General features: G+C 40.0%; 1 protein-coding gene across 1 annotated transcript; it reads left to right on the top strand.

Moving 5' to 3' along the window:
- Window positions 1–1,737: 1,737 nt before the first annotated feature.
- Window positions 1,738–22,985, top strand: LOC308407431 (N-terminal EF-hand calcium-binding protein 1-like). Its single transcript, XM_080899066.1, has 12 exons — window positions 1,738–1,985; window positions 6,803–6,827; window positions 12,385–12,493; window positions 13,833–13,858; window positions 14,138–14,235; window positions 18,347–18,605; window positions 18,722–18,801; window positions 19,670–19,723; window positions 19,823–19,935; window positions 20,099–20,176; window positions 20,327–20,418; window positions 21,834–22,985. The coding sequence occupies exons 1-12, from the start codon at window positions 1,869–1,871 to the stop codon at window positions 21,860–21,862; spliced, it is 1,080 nt and encodes a 359-aa protein (XP_080755192.1). The 5' UTR covers window positions 1,738–1,868; the 3' UTR covers window positions 21,863–22,985.
- The last annotated feature ends 181 nt before the right edge of the window (window positions 22,986–23,166 follow it).

Here is a 23,166-nt window from a genome sequence, read left to right as displayed (position 1 = left end):
CAGTTTATACAGTAGAGCACAGTACAGAACAGATGAAGGTTAGAGAAAATAAATGTTCACAAATTATTTGCTCTACTTGCAAATGTATTGCATTTTCCTTTAAATACTTGTATTTTGGGGTGTTTATACTCTGGGCGCTAGTGTTATTATCTCCATTGTGACTATAAAGAGACTTTACAGAACACAAATAAAAACAATGGTTTGGCTATAGGAAAGGTTTTGGTGTATTTAAGGCTTTGGAAATATTATAATTTTGGCTGATTGCATTAAAAGTGTGTTAAGGGCTACCTAGAGCATAAACAGCACAAATAATTGTGGCATTTCTTACTTTACAACGGCACTGCACTGCCACTTAAAAGGTTTATTTAAAAACATAATTGGAGCATTCAATTCATACTGATTATAGTCGTAAACTGTTGAATGAGATGACCCAAATGGAGACTCTGTAGACAGACTGTAAACACAGACGGTAATAAACCTGAAATGGGGACAAAGTGATGAAAGGAACTAATAAGCTCTCATACTAACAGCAAATTCAACTAAGAAACAAAGGTTCAAAATAATAAGGAAATATAAGATGAAAAAGTAAAGACTAAACAAACTAAGAACCACATAGAGAATATTTCATAATAAACAACAATATAGAGTCCATTAACTGCTGACAGCTTCTTGTAGATATCCAAAGTCTCAGTAAACACCTCCATCAATGCCTCATCAGGCAAGTTGTCATTAGAAAAAACAATTACTAACTAAGCAGATTTCCTCTGTAATTTCATGTGAGTTTAGTTAGTTTTTGTTTTCCAATTTTTTAGTTAACTAACTGTTTTTCAGATTTAGTTTTAAGTTTAGTTTTAGTTAAGATGGTCCCAACCATCTCAACCTTGCCTCTCGAACTTTCTCTCCAAACCGCTCAACCTGAGCTGTCCCATCTTACTCATCTCGTGGCTCAAGAGTTGGGAGTTCGCCTTGAAATCGGAAGGTTGCCGGTTCGAGCCCCGGCTTGGACAGTCTCGGTCGTTGTGTCCTTGGGCAAGACACCTCACCCGTTGCCTACTGGTGGTGGTCAGAGGGCCCGGTGGCGCCAGTGTCCGGCAGCCTCGCCTCTGTCAGTGCGCCCCAGGGTGGCTGTGGCTACAATGTAGCTTGCCATCACCAGTGTGTGAATGTGTGCGTGAATGGGTGGATGACTGGATATGTAAAGCGCTTTGGGGTCCTTAGGGACTAGTAAAGCGCTATATAAATACAGGCCATTTACCATTTACCATCCTCTCCATCCCGGTCACCCCCAATGGAAACATTGACTGCCACCTCTGCGTTCTGTCTTTTTTTTTTTAGAGCCACCGTCTCCACCAAACCACACATCTAGCAGGTCTCAGCAAGAGTGAAAAGCTCTTGCTGCCATCCGTCTGTCACAGATACCCCACCTCTACCACGACAGTACTCTCCACCCTGCCTGGACTCTCTTCTTCACTTCTCTTAAACGCATCACTGATCACAGTGCGAGTAATAAATCAATATATCAGGAGCTCCTTTTTTTTTTTTTTTTCTCTCTCTTTATCCTCCTTCAGCCAGCCTATAATTACCCGATCACGTGACAGCGTCTGTGCACTCTCACCAGCAGGTGGAGATGATGCATTCCTCGGACTTTTATGAATCGCTGCTTCGGGGTCGTGTAGAGGCGGAGTTTTTCTGCTGCCGTAGACGCGCAGGCGGCGGGCTGCAGGCAGAGGGCAGCAGGCAGGGTTTAGCTCATCCCTGACTGGATCACAGGACCAGCATCATCATCCTCCCTGGCAAGGGCAACCTCTCCATAAGACATCAACAAGAAGAAGACGAAAAAGCATCAAATTTTGAAGGGAAGCAGCAAGATGCTGGCCTGCACAGAGCTCATCACCATGTGTCTTCAGTCTGCCAAGCACGAACACTTGAGAAAGCGGCAGGAGCTTGACCACAAGCACAATCAAGGGATCTCATTATTTCAGGATGTAAGTACATAGTGTGTTTTTATATTTGGAAGATTTTTTTTTTTTAAAGAAACACATATGTCATTTCTTAATAATACATCTTTTTTAAAACGTATTTTTCTCAGTAGTCTTGTGTGTGATTGCATTTGAACGTGTTCTGCTCGTGTCCACCTTCTGGGGGTCGTTTAACAAAAGCGCAGGATGAGTAATCCACTGTTCTTCATTCTTCTCTTTGGTTCATACTGAGTTAATGCCAGTCTACTATTCACGTGTGAGTTTGGCAGCAGCACTATTATGTAAGAAAGGTGAATGCATGCACATCATTGCGTCAATTACAAAACACAGATATCCCGGACGAAGCAATCTGACATATTTTCTTTGATGGGACTGACCTTTTACCTGCTAAGAAATGCAGTGCAGCCTTTTTATTTCAAATTTCTAACAAAATATTAAGGGTCATGCACTAGATCAAATATGTTATTATTACTGCATGATATGATTTTCCCCTCACTCTGAAAATAATAATAAAAATGCCTTTCACAAGTAAAAAGATCCTACATTTTTAATTCTTAACTCTGGAAATTACAATATCCTACTACATAAATGTGCCCCAACTAAGCTGCTCAAAGAAATGCTTTGTGTTTTGTGCCACAATGACTCCGTAGTTAGCCACAAATAAGAAGACAGCGAATTAGCAGCATAATTTCCCAGTGTTAGACTTTCTGACAGCAGGCTGCAAATTAAATTCACTTTCCTCAAGGCAGATCATTGGCCAGCAACGGGGAAATCAGACTGCAGCGAGTGCACAATTGGTTTAAACGCAGTTAGCGGCCATTCTCTCGAGCCAGCACTGCGTTACCTCCAAGTAGGCGTTTTCTTTAATGAACCCAGTATGAGAGATAATAACAGAGACATGGGACTCAGCAATTCTGAAATGAAAATCTAAGACAGTGACAGAAGTAAAGCTTTCAGTGGGGAAAAGGCGGTTAAAGCCTGCATTAACACACACCTGTGTTAACTTGCATTAACAAAAGTATTAGTGATTAGATTTGGCTCACTTGAAATTACACTTCATTGAGACTAAGCATTAAAATAACTGCTCAAATCAGTGCCCAGATGTGTTTCCAGGTGGCAGCCAAGTGGTGGGCATTGCTAATGTTGAGGCTTATGAATGACATGTATTCTAGTTGTAGGAAATAAGAGTTGGATCTCATTTTAAAGCATCTTTTCTCTGTTTACTGTCATGATCTCTATACATCCCTGCTCCAAATAGCATGTCATTAACCTGCAGTGAGTCCCCTATTTTTATTTACTGTCTTCCACACAAATAATTAATGCTGTTACACACACTTACATCTGTAGTAAGAGATCCTGTAAGCTTTTCCTTATTTTCTGCCATGTTAATATACTTGATTACTACTCCAGGCATGTATGTTCATAATTAACATGGACAAACATTTGAATCATGAGGTCATGAGGTGCAGAATCAAGATCCACTATAAGAGAAATACGGATTATTTTGAAGGTTTAATAATGCATGGCTAAAAGAAAATGTCAGAAATTAGCGTAATATGTTACTTTTAATATGCTTTTCATTTTCTGCACAGTCACTTCACAGCTCCGTTTGGCTTCAGGGAGCTTTTTGTGTTTTTTACCATTTGTCTATTTAATTAGATACACTGAAGGACTCGGTTTAACAGACTCAGACTTCAATCTTTCACATTCCCAAGTTTTCTCTTTTTTAGTCTTTTTGATATAATAATTATTTTCAGTGCCGTCCGTGTAATGGATGGCATAGAGATAAGAAGATGTAGCTCTCTGTAGTTTATTAAGGACTCACTGTGACTTACCAGCTTACCGCAGTGACTGATTTTTTTTTAACTGAGTAGCATCCATGCTGCTACTTTTAGAATGTCTTCATTGGCTCTGTGGGATAACAACACCACCATCGACTCCACCAGCCTCCCACAGAAGGGCCGTAAATCTTAGCTCTTGTACTTCATCAGACCTGTATTCAAGTCCTTATGCCATCTTAGCTTTATCACAAGTAACCCTTTAGCCAGTCAGCTAATGACATGTCATCATTAGTGAACATCAGGTCTGTATTATGCTTTGTCCCTGTTACATTAATGTTTTGATGTAAGGCACTACAGTGTACCTATTGATGAAAACACAATGTAACAACATGATTTTGTTGGTATTACACTCAACAATAATAAATGCAAATGCATGATTTGTAGTCGGGTTCAAGCATTGCCCTTATGTGGTCACTGGATTGAATCGTGAGTACAGTTTTTGTTGTGTACATGCTGTGCAAAAGTCTTGAGACATCCCTCATTTTTAAATATTTTCCTGCCAATGTGCCAGACCTTCTTGTAACTTTTTAAACGTGATGTTGAGCAAAATTTCTCCTGGTTTTTCAGTCCAGTCCTTGTACCCAACATTTTTCAGAGGAATTTAGTTTGTTTGTTTTTTAAGTCACCCAGCACTGACCTGTGACTCATTTAAGCATATAAAAGGCACCCTGCTCAAGGCATGAACCAGTCCTGTGTCTACACATAACAGACAGCTTAGCATAGGACATATTTTTAATTCCATCTATAAGCATTTTGTTCCATTTTCTTTGGTTTTGATCTAAAGAAAATGCTTCAGATGCAGTCTGGAAGTTGGCAAAAACCATCAATCTGATTGGCAACATTTTTAGTACAAAGTATACATGTATTGTATTAGACTCATTAGAAAAGCCAAATCTGATTTATTTTTACACAAATATCTCTGGAAAGCCTTTAAAACGTCTGCCTCCGTCCCTTCTTTTAAAAAAACTGTTTTGAAAATCGGCACATAACTAGGAAGTCAGATATTTGCAAGGCTTTTTTTATCACCCCTACAGTTCTACTGGACTTTTTTTGTGTAACAAAGAAAAAGCATCTCTGAGTCTATATATCCTCCACTAAATATTCAGAGCTGCAAAAACAATATTGTTTCTGCCACTTCAGAAAACTCAATTCAGTCCAGTTCTCTGTTTATATTGCAGCCATTCACAACAACAGTGCCCTCAAGACACCATATATTGTAAGGTCAAGATCCTAGAATATTAGAAAGAAACCCCAACAACCACACTTCCCCCATACAAGCAAGCGTTTGGTGACAGTGGGAAGGAAAAACTCCCTTTTAGCAGGAAGAAACCTCTGGTACAAGCATGCTCAGGGAGTAGCTGCCATACCCGATTGGGGTGAGGAGAAAAGGAGAGAGCATAGGGAGACAGAATTTTATACAATATTTTATAAAATTTTATGCAATTTTATATAGATGACATAATTTATTATGTAGCTGGGTCCTCTCATGATCTGGCCATTGCAAATCTACAGCCTGCTTTTGCTCAAATTCAGAAATCTCTTATCACACATAAACATGATTTTAAGTCTGATTCAAAATAAATGCAAGATATTGCCGTAAACTATCCAGCACACACCATGTCCAAACCCTTCATGGTCATACAGTTGAAACTGTTGATTGTTAGAAACACTTAGGACTCTGGCTGGCTAGCTTGATGTCGATTGTAAACTGCAGCTGGTTTGACCTTTGTTTACCTTCTGCTACAGTGCCTGGAGGAAGCTTATAGGGGAGAGCTGCCATTTTTTTAATATCCACCCTTTCCCCCTGTTTTTCCTTGGGTGATAGGAAGTTGAAGTGTAGTCTTTTTGTTTGGCTAAGTTTCGCTTTAAGTTAGAGCTGTTTTGTTTGTTGTGTTGGCCTTGGGTCTCCCTGAAGCTAAGTCATGTATGCTTGATGCTTCCCTCTGTTAACCTCTCAGCAGTAAAACGTTTCAAACTGACCTCTTTCCACTTTTACGTTACCTCTCCTCACCCCCTAGACCTTTTTCGGGGATGTACCAAAGATTGCCTGCTGACTGATTATCTGCTCTGTGACTGAATTTTAAAAACAGCTCTTTCAAAGCCTGGAGATCTATTCCTGAAGGCTACGAGAAAGCTTGTCTAAGAGAGTTTAGGGTATATTGATTATTATTAATGGTGGTCATACCAAATATTGATTTTCAAGCTATTAGAACTCTGCACTCTGTGTTTTCCTTGTATGTTGTATTTCCATGTGTGGTTGCACATATTTCAATGCTAAAAAAAAAGAAGTGACGCTTGGGACTTTTGCACAGTACAGTGTGTCTTCAATGGAGGAGGGATTCTGTTTAAATGCTCGATGTCAGCAGAGTGTATTGAAGCCTTCACACTCCGATGTGCTTGAAAAGTGACAGCTGGATGCAGCTTCACCACTCCAGTGTATTGACGCGGTTAATCCGTCAGACACTGGACTCTATTGATCCACACACGGTAACTGATTAGCAAAAAAAGATTTGGTGTTATTGATGATAAGGCTTTAGATAAGAAGGATTACTATTCATGGTATAAATAGTGACTATAAAGGAGTGTTGCTTCTGCAGTCTTTTCACAAAACTGTAAGCATGACAGCCCCTGCGGAGGAAAAAAAGCATGAAAGGTTTCACTCTGAAACTCCTCTGGGCGCCACACAAATGTCAGTATTGCATTTCCTGAGATATTTCGTGTCTCTTTTGTTATTGAAATGAGGAAATTACATCTCCCCTTAAACATTTTGCTGCTCATACAGAAAGAGAAGAATGGGCTAAGTTTCATCTCACACAAATAAATTGCCTCATACATCTTTAACTTCTCACTGGATGGCTTCAAAATACAAAAATCCTTGTGTCGGTTAATGTCAGCCTAGTGCTACACATCTCAATTGCCCGTGTTAAAATATTGTGCTTGCGGACCTTAACGCCTAAACACAACTTTTCTCTTTTCTTGCAGATTTTACGCCGTGCAGACAAAAACGGTGAGTAAGCAAAATGCAAATCTAATTGGATTGAACGGTTAATTAAAACTCAATTAAAATTTTGTTGAAGGATGTAGCTTTGGTGGCTTCGTTCAGACAGTGGCCTTGGTGGAACTTATTCTTCCATTTAATCATTTAATTGTATCGCCATCCTTGTGAGATGCAGAGGATTTGAATAACTGGGGTCAGGTCCAGCTGCATTTTTATTTATTTTTTGGTTTTGTGATGGGATTGGATTTGACAGGATGAACTCCTACAGTTCCCCCTAAAGGCATTGTTCATATCAGTGCATTGCCAGCACCACTGCTCATCTCAGTGATAGTCATGGATATAAATAACACATATTGTGAGGTAATGCATATGCAAATGATCTAACTATAGAAAAACTGTTGCCTTGGCTGGTTCTGCTCTCCTTTGTAGAAAACACATTTTAACTTCGAGTGGTGCAAACTCACCTGAGAATTGCAATAAATGTAAATTCAATGTTTTCTCTTCGTAAACGTGTCCCTGTTTCGCTTGATTAAAGCGATGCAGTTTCACCTCTTTACTTCAAAGGGAATTTGCTACATCAATGTCTCCTAGGAGAACGCAGAGAATTTAGTGTTGCTTGAAAAACACAGCTGACAAACAGGGAAATGTTTCTGTTCTCAATTTTGTATTCATGCGCTGCATCTTCATTTAATGGAATGTAAAATGCAAAAGTGTTGAGTTATTAATGCGTGTAGAGTATCTACGGACTCTGATCGCTTCCCTCTGGAGGACGTTGAACGTGTTGCGTAAGAGCAGGATTAATGATGCAACGTGCCGCCATGAGCAGAGGTTTTCCGGGGTGCCCCACAGCTTGTGTGAAGATACTGAGATGTGAAAACAGCCCTTCAGTTTGTGAATTATAAATTGGCACATAAAAGATGAATTTTTTTCTTTGGGTCTGTTATGAAAATAGAAATAAAGGGCGGGTGGATTTTTCTTCTTTGAGGCTGAGTGTTAGGTGATAATAAGTGAAGAGCATAGCAGCTGGAAGGCAGCAAAGGTGGGAGTGTACAGTAAGGTGCATAATTTGTTGGACAGAGACCTAATTTTTGTAGTTCTTCTGTTCACTACCAGAGTGAATTACAAATAAAATATTCAATATGTGAAGTGCAGACTTTAAGCTTCTATTCAAGGGGTTGAACAAGAAATATGCATCAATTATTTGGGAACTGCAGCCAATTTAATGCACAATCCCCCATGTCCAGAGGCTCATGGAGGAGTTTCATGACATAATGTCGTAAGTGTCTTTTCACTGTAACTAACTCCCCCCCCCCCCCCCCCCCCCCAATACAACCCTATTAGGTAAAAATTTTAGAAGCGGCCAAATCTGTAATCTGGTAAATTTATTCAAGGAACCAATTAACTGACCAGTTCAGACTGAAAGACCACAGAAGACAAGTAAAGTGCATGATGACAGAATTATTTCCTTGGATACTAAAAACAACTTTACCCCCTGTTGGTTGGTTGCCCCCCAAAAAACAAAAAACATCTACGTCAAGAACTTAGACTTAAACTTCTAGAAAAGCCTGCACAGTTCTGGAAAAAGACAGAAGAAACCAAGGTTAACTCGTACCAGAATGATAAAGAAAGAGCTCATGAAGCATACCACACCATCTGTCAAATACGGTGTAGGCAATGTTATGGTGTGGTGTGAATGACTGCCAGTGGATCACTGGCGTTAAGTGACGATGTAGCTGCTGATAGAAGTAGCAGGATGAACTGTGAAGTGTACAGGGCTATACTCTCCTCAGATTCATTCATTCAAATGTTGTAAAACTGATCATTCAGCTCTTCACAGTCCAAAAGGATAACAACCCAAAAGCATACTGCAAAAGCAACCCAAGAGTTTCTCAAGAAAAAGAAATGGGATATACTTCAAAGGCAGAGTCAGTTCAGGTCAGTTATCAAATACAAAATGAATACAGAGAGACCCAAACACAAGCAGCAACTACAGGCTGCTGCAGTAAAGACCTAGCAGAGTATGTCAAGGGAAGAAACACAGCATTTGATGATGTCCATGGTATGTGATGGCAGTCAGGCAGTCATTCTCTGCGAGGCTTTTTCATTCTAGTTATAAAATCAGCCCTTAAATTCAAAATTAGCATGTTCAATTAGTTTAGACCCTCCAAAAATAGGGGACTGTGAATAAAAATAACTGAAATTCTTAAAAGTAAATGCAAAACCCCGTTAAACACCTTGAATTAAAGCTGAATGTCTGCACTTAAATATATGAATTAAAATTCAGTGTGCTAGTGCAACTACAAAAATTCTGCCTTTTTTTTTCTTCAGAAAATGATGTTAATGAGCATAAAAATGTACAGTGCTGTGACAGCATTTTGTGACGGTTCAGGTCTGCTCCTCGTGGTTTGTGTTTTCAGCCTGACACGCCCCGGCGCTCACACTCTTTGTAGAAAGAACGAAAACTTTGCAGCATTCTTGTGTTCGTTATCTTCATTTTGCAGCTAAACTCTGCTTGGCTCTTATTTCCTCAAACTCACTGAGCTGTGCACTGAAGAGGAAAGTGCCGCCTTCCAATCAGTGCTGAGTAGGCTGCCATGATATACTTCTTGTACTGTGGATTTTAATGAGGGCTGTCTGCCAGCCCACTACACTCCTCTTTGCTATTGTAATCAGGAATTACATTTTTAATAGACCAAAAATGCAACTGCACAAATATGAAGTAGATGCTAAATGCTTTTAATCTACAGGCTGTTTGCTGAGATTCACTTTGCTGAGATTCACTTTTATCACCAGGAAAAAAACAATAACAGCCATGAAAAGCACAAATCAGCAATTAGGTCTGGAGATGAAAAAACAAATCAACTCATGGAGATGTGCTCTATATGATGAGGTGTATTCTCGACCCAGAGATTTTTCTCTACGCTTCTTTTCATTCATTTTTCCTTTTGTTGTTGATTTGTTCTTTTTGTATTTCAAAACCAAGTTTCAAATGCATTTAGTAGATTAAAAAAAATATGAAAAAGGCTGATATCTGAGGGTGTTTTGTAAGTTTTTGGCTGCACATACATGATCTTTTGCAGTTGTCTAATTGTTAAGGCATTTGGTGCTGGAGCAGAGAGACAGGTGCCAACAGCAGCAGAATTGCAGGGATGTGCAAAAGTGATGCCGCGCTCGCTGTATCGCTACATCACCTTTGTCATCTTGTTCAGTTTGTGAGATGCAAATGTGGTCAAAAATCACTATCAACAAATTCAATAAACTAGTAGGTCTGCAATTAACCATCAGTTAGTCTATTTAGTAATAAATGACCAATAATTCATAGTCTAAAGATATCATAAACCCGCTGTTGTTGGCATTGTTTGGCATTCATGGTTGGAAATGAACTTTGGGAAATATTGCTGCGCATTCATTTTTCCGCTCCTCTGCTGATTGGTAATTGATTTCATACACTTGCTCTTTGAGGCAACACATACAGGATGTTTTTATCTGCGGCCTGTTCTCACCTCTGCTTTTCAACTGAATCGCACCGATGGGCTTTATGAATTTTTAGCAGTGCTGCAGTCTTAGCCCTTTTAGGTTCAGGATTTCCTCAAGGGAAGTGTTCCTGGAAAGAAATGCTCTTCAGTACGGGGGCGATCGTGTCGTTTAGGTTGCAGTTAGAGCTGCAGTTTTAGTCAGTGTGAAGTGAGACAATTAAAGCCAGCGAGCTGCTTTGCTTCTGTCATGAGATTTTGCAACTGTCTTAGTAGCTCTTTAAATTTCCCTGTGGAGGTGTTTATTGACATTAGTTTGTCGAAATAAACTGGAATAAACTGACGCAAAACAGGAATAGTTTTTAATTAAATCTCTGTCTGAGAGGTGACATTAGCCAGCTTTAACTAACAGTGGAATGAAGACACATTACAACAAAGTCACGTTCATGATGAGATAGATCCACCCTAAACGGTGTGAAAAAGTGTTGCACGAGCTTCATAATAAAATAACTCACAGTATTCTCTTGAGAGGAAATTTGGCCGCTCTCATAGTGTGCAGCCTCAGAGAAAGACGTTTGTGTTGTGCATTAGTGCAATGCACCGCTGTGCATTTTGTGCACGCTCCTGGGTGTTATGGAGGAAAATATGCAGACTGCTGTCATAGCCTGCTATGTTTTTATGTTGAATTTACAGCATGTATTTATAGTTTGAGAAATACATGCATGTACATTTAGAATATCTGTAATTATGAAGTCTATTTTGTAGTCGTTTTTTAAATTATCAAACACCTGAAGGTGTCACTGATATGATCAACTAATATTATTCCAGATGCACCAATCCAGTACTTTCTCCCATCCTTTCCTTTGATTATTATCCTTTTTGGGGGGACAACTAAAAGAGCTATCAGTTATAATTACTTAGTATCTTTAGATCTCATTTTTGCCCATTAAATAGTGAAACTGAGGGCAGGTCAGGAGTCCTGTAGATGAAGTACATGAATATACTCTATTAGTTTGCTAGATAAACACTGCGGATAGCCAGGAGATCAGCCGTTATACCACTGCCACTTTGATCTTTAAAGCTGCACTTGCATAATGCGCCATCTGAGCTGCACTGCACTCGGCCGCCTTAATGTGGTGTGAATCTCAAACCCAAAGCAACTCCGATGGAGAAGGCTGGAGAGTGAGTCAGAGGTGCAACAGATTGTGTTTACTCCCACATCTTGTGGAGATTTTTTTTTTTTAAACAGGGAAAGTTTGAGAAATTCACTGCGATTCTTTCTCCACAGCCACACTGCAACAAATGTTCAGTGATGATACATTTTGCTGGGAGGACTTTCCCGCAATTGAATCGTGTCCAGAATTATCCACAGCGCGAGCTGATGCGAAGTCAAAATATGACATGATTTACTTCTGGCTCAGGGCTGTGAGCGAGGGCTGGCATGTGGGTCTCTGAAGGTTTCAGCGCCTACAGAAAGACGTTGGTGGTGGCGTGTTTGTGAGCTTTGCGTTTACCTCTTGTTACTGGTTAGGTCTGGACCCTGCAAGCTGTGCGGCACAAGGCATCAGATGCTGAACATGTTGGTATCAGACTGGTTACAAACTGTGCTCATGTGATGATTGTCCAGAAACTGGAGTGATGGAAATGAACTGTTGCAGAAATTGAAACAGCGGGTACATTGGCTTGCCAATTTTCTTCTCTCGTTTCAGTGAAGAAATCAGACGGTGTTAATAGTCAACTTTTGAACAGAAAATCTGGTGCTCAGTTAGATCATTATTACTCTGGAGAGTTGGAAATCCAGCTCTTATCAGTATTAAAAGAATGATGATTTATTGTAACAATGGTTGAGGGGAAGTTTTACCATCTTTTTAGGGTTACATTACTGTAAACCAAGACAGAATTTAGGACTAGGGCGGTTCATCAGAAGTATTTTTTTTGCAGTAACACCTCTGAGTTCATCAGTAATGTGTTTGCATCACAGAGACAAAGTGTCTTTGTTCCTTTACACTCGATTATGGGCAAACTCTTCATTCAGATGCTGAAACACTGAGGCTTCAGCTAGGTGTAACTTTCACAAGCATCTCTCCTTTCAGATGATGGGAAGCTGAACTTGGAGGAGTTCCAGTCATATTTCACCGATGGCATCCTCACTGATGAGCAGATGCAGGAGCTGTATTACTCCATCGACAGGCAGCAGACAGAGTAAGCTGATCTTCCTTTTGGATGTCCTCCAATTCTGCTGCCATCTGTAGCCCCTCCTGCTTTCCTGCTGTCTGGCAGTGAAATGTCAATACTGCACTTCAAATAATATGATGCTAATATTTCATAAAGCCTTAATTCTTGTGTGAAAGCCAGAGGGCTTGCAGCAGCCTGCTTGATTAGCTCATTAGCAAAGATATGTCTGTAAGATATATAAACATTCACCTGTAAAATGCCTGTTGGTATAAAAACACCCAAGAAACCTTTTTTTGTGTCTGAGAGAACAATAGTGATGGAAGCTCTGTGCTGTTGGCATCACTTATATGCCAACCAGTCACAGTGAAGACATTTCAGGTGGTTTAATCTATGCTACTCAACTTCATTGCTATACTGTTAGCAAGAGGGTTGCACAGCATCGCAATGAAACGCTAAATTATCAAATTTATAACAAATTATAACAAAACAAAATGTTTTATAAGGTTACACAATCAGATAACCATCCATGAAAGGTGACTGAAGGAGATAACAGCTTTTTCTGTTTTCAGCATAGTTACGAATCTATGGACAGCTATATATAAATATGAGGAGTATTTTGCTTTATTCCTGGTGTTTTTATAACATTTACTAACAGTGGGCAGTTAATCTATTTTTGTTCAGTATTAATTATCTTAGATTGTCAGAATCTACAGGTATGTTTATCGTGTCTGTGGTTAAGAGATGACTAAGAGGAAAAGTGATTTTGCGCAAACTGTAAGAGTCACACACCGAGGGCTTTTAAACTAAGCATCTTAAGTGAAGTGTCACCATGTTTACACCCTGTGCCAAAGCTCCAACTGCTCACCAAGATGGTAACCAGAACCATTCAACAAAAACAGTTGGTCCTTCAAAAAGCTTCCTGTAGAGTATGTGTCTGTCTCAGTAGAAGAAACAACAGAAACAAGATAGTTACCTTAAGTCAGTCAGTGGGGATCATCCCCTTTGCAGTATAGGCCAAGCCTCGTAACTGCTTATCCAGCTAGAGTTTTGGAGGTTGTATCCCTGCTCCACCCGGCATTGGGCAAGAGGTGGCTAACTCCATGTATAGAATGTATAAGATGCCAGCGCATCAAAGGACTTGCACACGATGAGACCAACTACTATTTGAATTAACATCAGCTCCTACCATACTTTACAATGTAGGAAGAAGTCAGAGTACCTGGAGTGAACTCAGGCGAATGGGAAAAACATGCAAACTCCATTAAAAAAGAGTCTTTGTGGTCTTTGACAGGAAGAGTTGAGGCCTTAGCGTGATAGACAAGTTTCATTAACATGGTTCTTTTGTCTCTTTGTGACTCCCTCACAGCAACCTGGAGATAGACAAACTCTCCGGTAACTATCTTTTATTTATTTTATTTTACCGACTTTACTTTAAAATTCATGTGGTGCATTAGATCACTTTAACTGTGTGTATCATGAACAGGGGGAGTTTTGATGCTTTTAGCTGTTGATGTTGGTCTGATAGTGACAATAACTCAAAGATGTGTGTGCATCAGTGTTGCTGACTGATTTGTTGCCAGATACTGATCCTCTTGTGAAAAGCACTACTTGTGTTGTGCTAGTCCAACACGAACCAGATTATAATAAGTAACAGTTCTTCTCCCATTCCAGAGTACTTCACTCCACACCTGGGAGAATACGTCAACGTCCTGTCTGCTCTGGAAAAGCTGAATGTGGCCATTCTGAAGGCCATGGATAAAACTAAAGAGGTTGGTTATGGTTCCTTTCACCCCTGTGCTGTGTGGATTTTTGCATGCCAAGACATATAAACAGCACAATATCTTTCCAGTAATCCATAAGCATCCTCGATCCTTTGATGTGTTAAAACTTTCCTGTTACTGTCTCAGCTGTCAGTTTAAAACGCTGCCACAGTCTTTGCGATCAGTGTGCTGTTGCAGTGAATATTTCCCATCGTGAGTGACTCTGGCAGTACATTTTCAAACATGAGCTCAAAGACCTTTAAAAGATGCTTTCTCTTACAAGGCTTGATAAACATGGCAGCTGTTGCTGTTGTAAATCACCTGGGTAACTAACCAGCAAGGTGGGAGTAAAGCAGTTTTCATGCAACCTCAACATTTTGACCTCATTTGCAGATGGTCAAATTAGAGTTGGTGGACTTATTAAAGATGGCCACACAGATGAATATATAAATATTAATGATGTAAAGAACTGAATCCATGATACTTGTTTCCTGTTACAACACATCACAAAGGTTCTCTGTTGGGTTGAGAGCTGGTGACTGTCAAGCTCTCAGGTAAATCAGCTGTTTCTGAAATAGCCTGTCTGGCACCAATAATTATGCTATAATCAAAGTCACTTTACTCGCCTTTTTCTCCATTTTGATGCTCGCTTTGCATCAGAATGCATGCCTAAATGCAGCGAGTTGCATGCATGTGATTGTCTGGTTAAATATTTGCAATAATGAACAGTTGAACGGCGTATCTAATAAAGTGGCCGGTGCCGTACATATATTACTATGGCTGAAATGTCTAACTAGTATAAAACAGAAAGTAAAGCTGAGGCTGATGGGAATATTAATGTGTGCACTTATTTGTGCAGACAGCTGGAGGCACACAGAGAAAATCTATCAAGCAAATACCAGCAGGAGGTAAAGGAAGTGAAGGACCAGCTCAGGCATAGGGACGGTAAAATACAGGAACTGGTGCATGAGAAGGAGCGTCTCTCTGCCAGGCTCACTGAAAGGCTTTGATGGCAAAATGCAGCTCTCAGGAGGAGAACCTCTGAAAAGAGATAGCAGAGAGAGAAAATGTGGTGCAGAAGAATGAAGCTAAGACTAAATACAGCCTAAATAAATAAAAAAGAAGAAGGTGGAAGGAGATAGTCTACAAAAAAATGAAGCGACAAAATAAAAATCTGAAATAGGAAAATCGACAAGTGAGGAATGGAAGGAAAGATCTGCAATGAGAATATGATGGACCATCAAGATAATGAATGTCAGGAAAAGATGCTGAAGCAAGTGCAGAAATACTGGAGGCGGAGAAGACACATATGGAGGAGGCAAAGAAAGAAATGGCAGAGCCAAATCACATATGCTACTGTGACCTGGATTTTACAAATTGAAGGGCAGTAAGTTTAAATAAAAAACAACATCCTTGACACATTATTGGCTCAGATGGCTTAAAATGACAGTTTTAAAATGGCTAAAATAATCAATTTAATTATGAAAACATGCAATGAGTTGTAAACTAACTAATTAACAGAGCACACAGGCAAAGATACTGTGAAACAGTTAAATATGAATTATAATGCTTGCTGTGTGTTCATCCACCTGTCTAGGTTTTTTACAAACACATCAGTGAGCTGCAGCATTAAAATGCACATTATTTCTTCATTGTTTTTGTTTTGAACACCATTATTTCATATCTAGCAACCAGTACGGCATTATATTGGCTCATTCACATCCTTCTACCCCAAAGTAGAATGTTGCCTTCAGATAAAGAGAAACAGTATCTCACAGAAACAGTAGCCTTGGACTGTGAAACATGCTAATTAGAGCGTTATAAAATCTTATTTTGAGACCTGCTCGAGCAGAACAGCACGCTTAATATTGCAAGAGATGTAGTGGGGATTTAATTGTCCTGCCCTGACAAGTAGGGCTGTAATCCTGTTGTGTTAGGCGGGCACACTGGAGAACAGCATCAGAGAACTTCCACTAAGACTTAATCGATAGCTTAGCTCAGTCTGTACTGATCTCGAGTAGCCCTTTCTGTTAAGCCGACTGGTGAATATTTATTTTGTATTTGGCAAACGATGAGAATCAGGTGGAGTATAAATGGATGTGGACTCAGACTTATAATGAGGCTGCTTTCTGCGGTTACAGGAGGTTATTTTCACTGGAGCTTCTGCAGTGACTGATGACTGTGCTTGGGCAGTAGTGGAGTGTAGATGACAGTAACTAAGGCTGACAAACCCCGCAGCTGTCCAACTGACGTGACGTCGCGCAAATGCACCACAACCACATGACTGCATTTCTTTCTTTTGCTCTTCCTCTTTCAGTGTCCAGGTTTATTATTCACTCGGGAGGATATTCGGCTTTCTCTCTCTCTACATCTCTCATCTTCAGCACAGCCTTGCTTTCTGGCTTTTCATCTCTCTTCTCTGCATCACACGTGCTTATAGCTCATGCATTTTTCATATTTCAAGTTGGTCAAAAAGCTTTCTTTTCCCTGAAAAGGTGAGGCGTTTTTCAGCCCTCCCTACAACGAGGGTTACTTAATAAATTGCTACACCAAACATATTACTAATTGTATAGCTATTTTTATCATTTTTACCATCTCCTGGGGTGAAAAGAACACATCCACTCTGGCGTTGCAGCTCATCTGTCTGCTCATCAAAAAGAAAAAACAGAAAAAAAGACAGAGGTTACTTGTGCAGCACAGCTCGTCTTCTGCCGATAAATCACGCGTACAGAAACACGGATTTGAACAAGACTGGCCAACATTTATCACGTCTCGCTGTCACTTCTCCTGAACTCAATTTGGAAATGGCTCAGTGCGATGGTCAGTGTGTTGAGGGTCATTGTGTTCAAAAAGTGAGCTTGAAAAGATTTATAGATTTCTAAAATGCAGCAGACACTGCCCTGAAGCTCACAGTGCTCAGAGAGATGTCTGAAAATCAGCCCCAGGCTACATTATTGGTGAGATAGCTGCAAAGCAACACATCCCACTATATGTTGTTGTTGGCTAAATGATGTTTTCATATTACTCAGCACGGATCTGGTTTGTCATAGAAACACAGCTCTCACACTAAACTGGCTCAGTGGTGGGTGAGAGCTTATTAATCATTTAAAAACATAGTTGCAAAAAAAATCCCCAAACGCTGCTTTTGGCTGCTTCTTTTTCACAAGCGATCGTTACAGCGTGTAGCTCCATATATTTGCAGATTTCTACACTGGATACACTTCCTGACACAAATCTTTTAGGGGTTTGCAAACTGGGGAGCTTTTGCTTGTTCAGCGAATGTGTAACTACTAAAATTTGGAGCCACTGACTGAGAGAGTTAGAGTGGACTAATTGATCGAGTAGTGCTGCGTGAAACTCGGCACAGATTAACGCAGATTCCTCTGGTTACTCAGACTCATGCCATCGCCATGGTTACTCACTGCAGGGACACTTGATGAGTTGCTTCGTTGGTCTATTATCGTTTGACAGGCTAATGTAAATCTCGTCTCTCACTGTGATTGGATAAGACTTTGAATATCATGTCTCTCTGTGATGGTTAGAAATATTTCATGTGTTTTCAAGCACAGACTCAAGTCTTTCTCAGACGAATAGTTTACCCGGCAACCTATTTTTATTAGGTTATAGCCTAACCTGATAATTATGGCCAGCCACTTTATAGGGTACCCCTTTTGCCACATTATTAAGTACACCTCTTCTGACTTTATTAGGTACACCTATGGCCTATTTTCTTACATTCACTGCTGCCACTTTTACTAAGTGCATGTGTGGCCACTTTATTAGGTAGCGCTGTGGCCTAATAAAATTGCCGGACAATTTTTGAGATGCTTTCTCCCTTCAGCTTTTCTGGCCAAACTGTGTACCTCTAACTTTTTTAGCAGCAAGCCACAAACCACGCCCTGCAGAAAAACAGGCTCAGTGCTGTTTCTCTAGAAATTGCATTCTATAGTTAAAGAAGCAATTTTCAATGCTTACCAGTTCAGATAAAAACTGAATTGGCTGAACCAGCTATTACAACAGTGGAGCAGACCAAATAAAAAATTGTTGGACTACGGTAACAGTTGTTTCACAAATGATACTTCTATCACAGCTGATTCCTTTTCTTCGTTTGTATTTGAAGGAGTATCAGGGCTCGTCAGTGTTGGGTCAGTTTGTGACACGCTTCCTGCTGAGGGAAACCACCACCCAGCTGCAGTCCCTTCAGTCATCGCTGGATTGTGCTATGGAGGCTGTTCACGACCAGGGCTGCACAGGACGGAGGTTAGTGAAGAAGCCCGCTGACCTGCCCATCCAGAGGATGGCCAAAAGGCCTGGTCGACGCATCCAGAAGAACATGTGTCTCTCCCCAACAGACCCTTACTCTGGCATGCTCACCACAGGTACTTTTCAGGGAAATGGGAATAGGATGCGTGAGGTCATTCTCATAAAGTTTGATTAAAAAATTAAGATTGAATCATCTCCGTGGGCTGGGCTGAAGTTATGTTTCTGGTATCAGGGGTCAGTGTGGAGCCAGACAACCACTGGGGCTCCCAGATCAACCAGCTGGAGCAGCTCATAGACAAGATGGAGTGTGAGGTTTGTGTAAAGGAAGCTTTTGTCACTTTCTTCCATTTTTCAAAAGATGTGCTTGATGTCTTGTGTCATGGGTGTATTTTTAGCATTTTATTTTTGACAGCAGAATCAACTCAGAGGGAAAGCAAATAAAATGTTCCACTAAATCTTGATTTATCGGTTTGCTTTGAACCTAAGAGAACAATAAACTGTATGAAGCTAAGCTGGGTAGAGAGAGTGTAAGATGCATTAAGGCTTTGTCTGCTTTTGGGAGGATCAAAGTTCACCACAGGCTTAGCTGTTACATATAGAAATGTTGAGCACACCATTCAAGGCCTACTGTGTGTTTGCAAATCAAGAATTTTGCTTGAAGCATAAGATACTTGTTGACAGAGGAGTCAGTTTGTAGAAAGCGCAGACCCGAGCGACTCTGCACCCACAATGGAAAGCATGCATAATACATCAGCCTGAGAATACATATATACTGTGTTGGGCTCCAATCAGGGAGAACACTGATTAAATTCACAGCCAATGGTGCTTAAGTACAAAGGTTTGGAATTACTTATAGTTTGCAATAGGAAGCCATTATTTTGATTGGAGGTGTGAGAGTTCATTTAGAATTTAAATTGTCATGTGATAATATAGGTAGGACAGATGTCAGTGCTTCGGGGATGTTAAAATAGCCTGTTAACATGTTCATTTTCTTATCTTGGGTTTGCAGACAAGAATTTAGTACAAGTGAGGGCTGGAGGAGGGTTAATATGAACATGGTGATCTCTTCCTTGTGGAAGCCAATGGTTTGTGACAGGCTGTAACTGGAGGCTGAGCCATTTCTGCTGCTGGTTCTCGTTCTGCTCGTGGCTGACTGAAATATTTATGACCCCATTTTCAGAGTCCACATCTTGAACCTCTCAAAGAAGACACATTGGCAGGGACATATAAATCAGTGAGTCTAGTGTGTGCCAAATACAGATTTACTATATACACATAGATACTATATGTATATGCATGTAAAACACTGATGCCACTTTAATATTTCCGCTAGAACATACTTCTGGTCCAGAGACAAATGTCTGTGAAGGAGAGAGACGTGGAGCGGTTTCAGCAAGCTCTCAAAATCTACACAGATGCCACTACCATCCAGCCAAACAACCTGCAGTATGTCCTTTTATCTGCCTCTGTGCCGTTTGCCTCAGGATCTCTCTGTGATTTGATGCAGCTGCTTTAAATTGCTTCAATTTTCCCAGACATGGGATAACCCCACTGCCCTCTTTTCTCTCTCTCTCTCTCCCTCTCTCACTCTGTCTCCTTTCATTTCTAGCGTGTCAGTCCAGAACTTGCCAGACAGATCATGCTTCATCATGTATGAATTTTGGCAAGACCGTCTCTCCTGGATGAGGTAGGAACTCGAGGATGTCTTTTGCGAATTTCAGTGCTCAAGTGAAATTCGATCAGCACACTGAGCTGCTCACAAACTCACTTTAAAGTGTTCCTGCCTTGTTGGGTGCAAATTGGCAGTCTCATCCTTTTCATCCCTTCTTCCTGTCAGCTACCTGCAGTCGTCCATCAGTAAGACCTTCCAGGGCTGCGTTATTGACTCGCTGGAAGAGCCAGAAATGGTCTCAACCATGCTTCTCCCAGGTACACAACAAAACAACAAATTGATTATTGCAGCTCATTGAAAGCTGCTCATTTAATAAACAGAAATCACAAATTATTTATGGCACAGTCACATTAGAGGAATTAAAAATTACTGCAACCATCTGCAATCAACTTGTGATTTTCGTCGCTTTATAGACAGGGACTAGCTCAACTGCTGTCTTCAAAGCAACTTTGTTGTGTCAAGATAGTGGGGAAAAAAAAGCAATGAGGTAGAGTCAGTCTGCAATTAAATTTGCAATTGAATGGGAACGACTTGACAGTTGCATGCAATTTGTGATAATACAGCGATTAACTGTGATAAATTGGCAGTTCTGTTTCAGTCTGTCGCTATCTACACAACCAGATGTCACATTAAAGAGAAATTAACATTAACTACTACTACAAGTCCCCTATTGCAAAGATGCATGTTGAAGATGAGTTGTTTTTATTGGTGCAGACTGACTCAGACTGATGGAAGCTTGTTGGAAATCTAGACAGCAATTATTTGCAAGCCGTTGCCAATCTGTCTGAGAGTGATTGCAGTCAGTCCAAGTTGGGCAGCAGTTGTTTGGAGACAGACGGCCTCCCTCAAGGTGACCTGATGCTGTCACCCTGTCACCCTGCAGTCTACGGTCCACTACAAGTATTTGCAATCAGTTTCTAAATATGAAAAAAATGAAGTGCAATCACTGGGAAACCTCAGGTTTTTCTCTAGTGTGACTGAGCCATTAATGAATCATTTTAAGAACTGATTCATGAACCAATTAAGCTTAGCAATTGATAATTATTCTTAATCGTCAATTATTCTTAGTTAAATTTTAAATCTAAAAAATAAGCACTGACTTATGTAAAAATATTGATACTTAGGTCCACATAGTAAATGCAGGCTTTCTGTCCATCAGCTTAATTCTTCTTTTTGTAGGAAATTGTAGAGTTAAGGTAATTCATGTGTAATAATATTTGTCAACAATGTATCTCATTAAGTATTGAAGTATTTGAAAGAAGTCTGATAATGATCACCATCCAACATTGTACTTCCTATTTTATTTATCCATGTTTTCCTTAAAAGAAATCTCACATAATCACTGTCTGTATCCTGCACAGGTTTAACAGAGGTGAAAACAGAGTCAATGCTACCCTTAACCGAACTGAAACAGGACTACAAATTATTACTCTGCATGTGCTGGCAGCCAATTATTCGTTAACAAGTTGGCCACGTTGTTATTGTGTTTGCAGCTTGTTTCTGCTGCCCTCCGATGGCAATAAAACCAATCATTGGTGCTTTAATATGTAAATTACCCCATGCCATATTAGGTCATGAATTGTAAGCTTCTCTTTCTGTTGCCATCGCTTATGCGTTTAGCTCGTGCAGAGGCCATAAAACACTGACGTCTAATTATTGCTTCATTTGACAGCCTCTTGGTGGATTATGAACAACAACTGATGGAGCGGAGCTGCTGTTAACATACACCCTGAAAGCAGGAGAACAAGGCGATTGTACAATCGCGTCTTCTTCTTCTTCTTTTTGTTCGTTATTTGATATTAACTTTTTCCTAATGGCATGACCAGGATTGTTTCAGCGAAGCTATGCTGCAAGGTTCTAACAAAAAAGACGGCAGGTCAGTTAAATCAGTCCACAGTGAAACAAACCTAAACCTTGGGGAAAAAGAACTGAGGCGATGCAACGTTTTATTGTGTGATCAGGATCTGTGCTGATGGTCATTTCACAGTGCGGGCACATTTCCTGCTGCTGATTTAATAGACTAACAAATATTTAAAAAAAGAGAAAAAAGAATATATTTGCATGATGTCTTATTTCTCAGTGCTAGTTTTCTTTTTTTCCACTCAAAGCTTCATATTAGAGTAGCTATAATTGTCAACAATGACCAATAACTGATCCTATCCATCAATGCTCAACACCTGTCCCTCAGTACAGATGAAAACAGACATCGTGGTAGGGTTAACCTCCCCTTTTGTTCTCTCTCTCTGGTATCGTGCTTTGCTGTCTCCCTCAAAGCTTTTGCTACCAAGCGCTCATTTTGCTTATGGTGTAGACAAGCCATTAAATAGTTAATTATCAGTCACAGTCTGCATCTAGAAATCTGATCATCTGTGTCACTCCTGCACTTTAGAAAAAAATGGACCTTATTGTGAAGAACTGATACTTATAGTAGATTGTTTATTGAAAATATAGAAATAACAGGCGTCGAGCTGCACCGAGGAGCAGTACTCTAGATATAAAACAAAAGCCATTATTTTACATTTGCAGTATGTAATCTGAAGAGTTTAATGGTACAGTACAAACAAATATAAGTTTATATTTTGAGTACAGAAATTAGGCAGGATCTGTTCTGTGTATTGAACCGTGTACAGTAATTATTGAAAGCTGTAGGTTGTAGGTAGTTGTTGTAAATCACTGGTAAATGTATATTCAGACATTCGGTACGTTACATTTTGATAATGTGAGGAACGAATGTGCTGGATCTTTCATTTAAAGTGTTTCTCATTTCCTTTGTGTAGATTGTACAGTTATGTGGATGCTATGTTTGTTTTCGGCATGAATTAAAGTTTGACATGTTGCTGACATGGAGAGAGGCGTCATTTCTTAAGGGTCAATATGCTTGTTATTGCACACTCCATGTATCGAGCACTATATATTTTTATCTCAAGGTGTCCTTCCATTGTGTTATACAGCCTAAGAAGCAAATAAAAGCTTCTTCTTTGCTCTTAAAATGGAAAAAAAAAGAC

This window comes from Rhamphochromis sp. 'chilingali', assembly GCF_963969265.1.
Source record: "Rhamphochromis sp. 'chilingali' genome assembly, chromosome: 12".
Classification (NCBI taxonomy): domain Eukaryota; kingdom Metazoa; phylum Chordata; class Actinopteri; order Cichliformes; family Cichlidae; genus Rhamphochromis; species Rhamphochromis sp. 'chilingali'.
The sequence above is the reverse complement of the archived record's forward strand: the minus strand, read 5'-3'. Positions and strand labels throughout refer to the sequence as shown.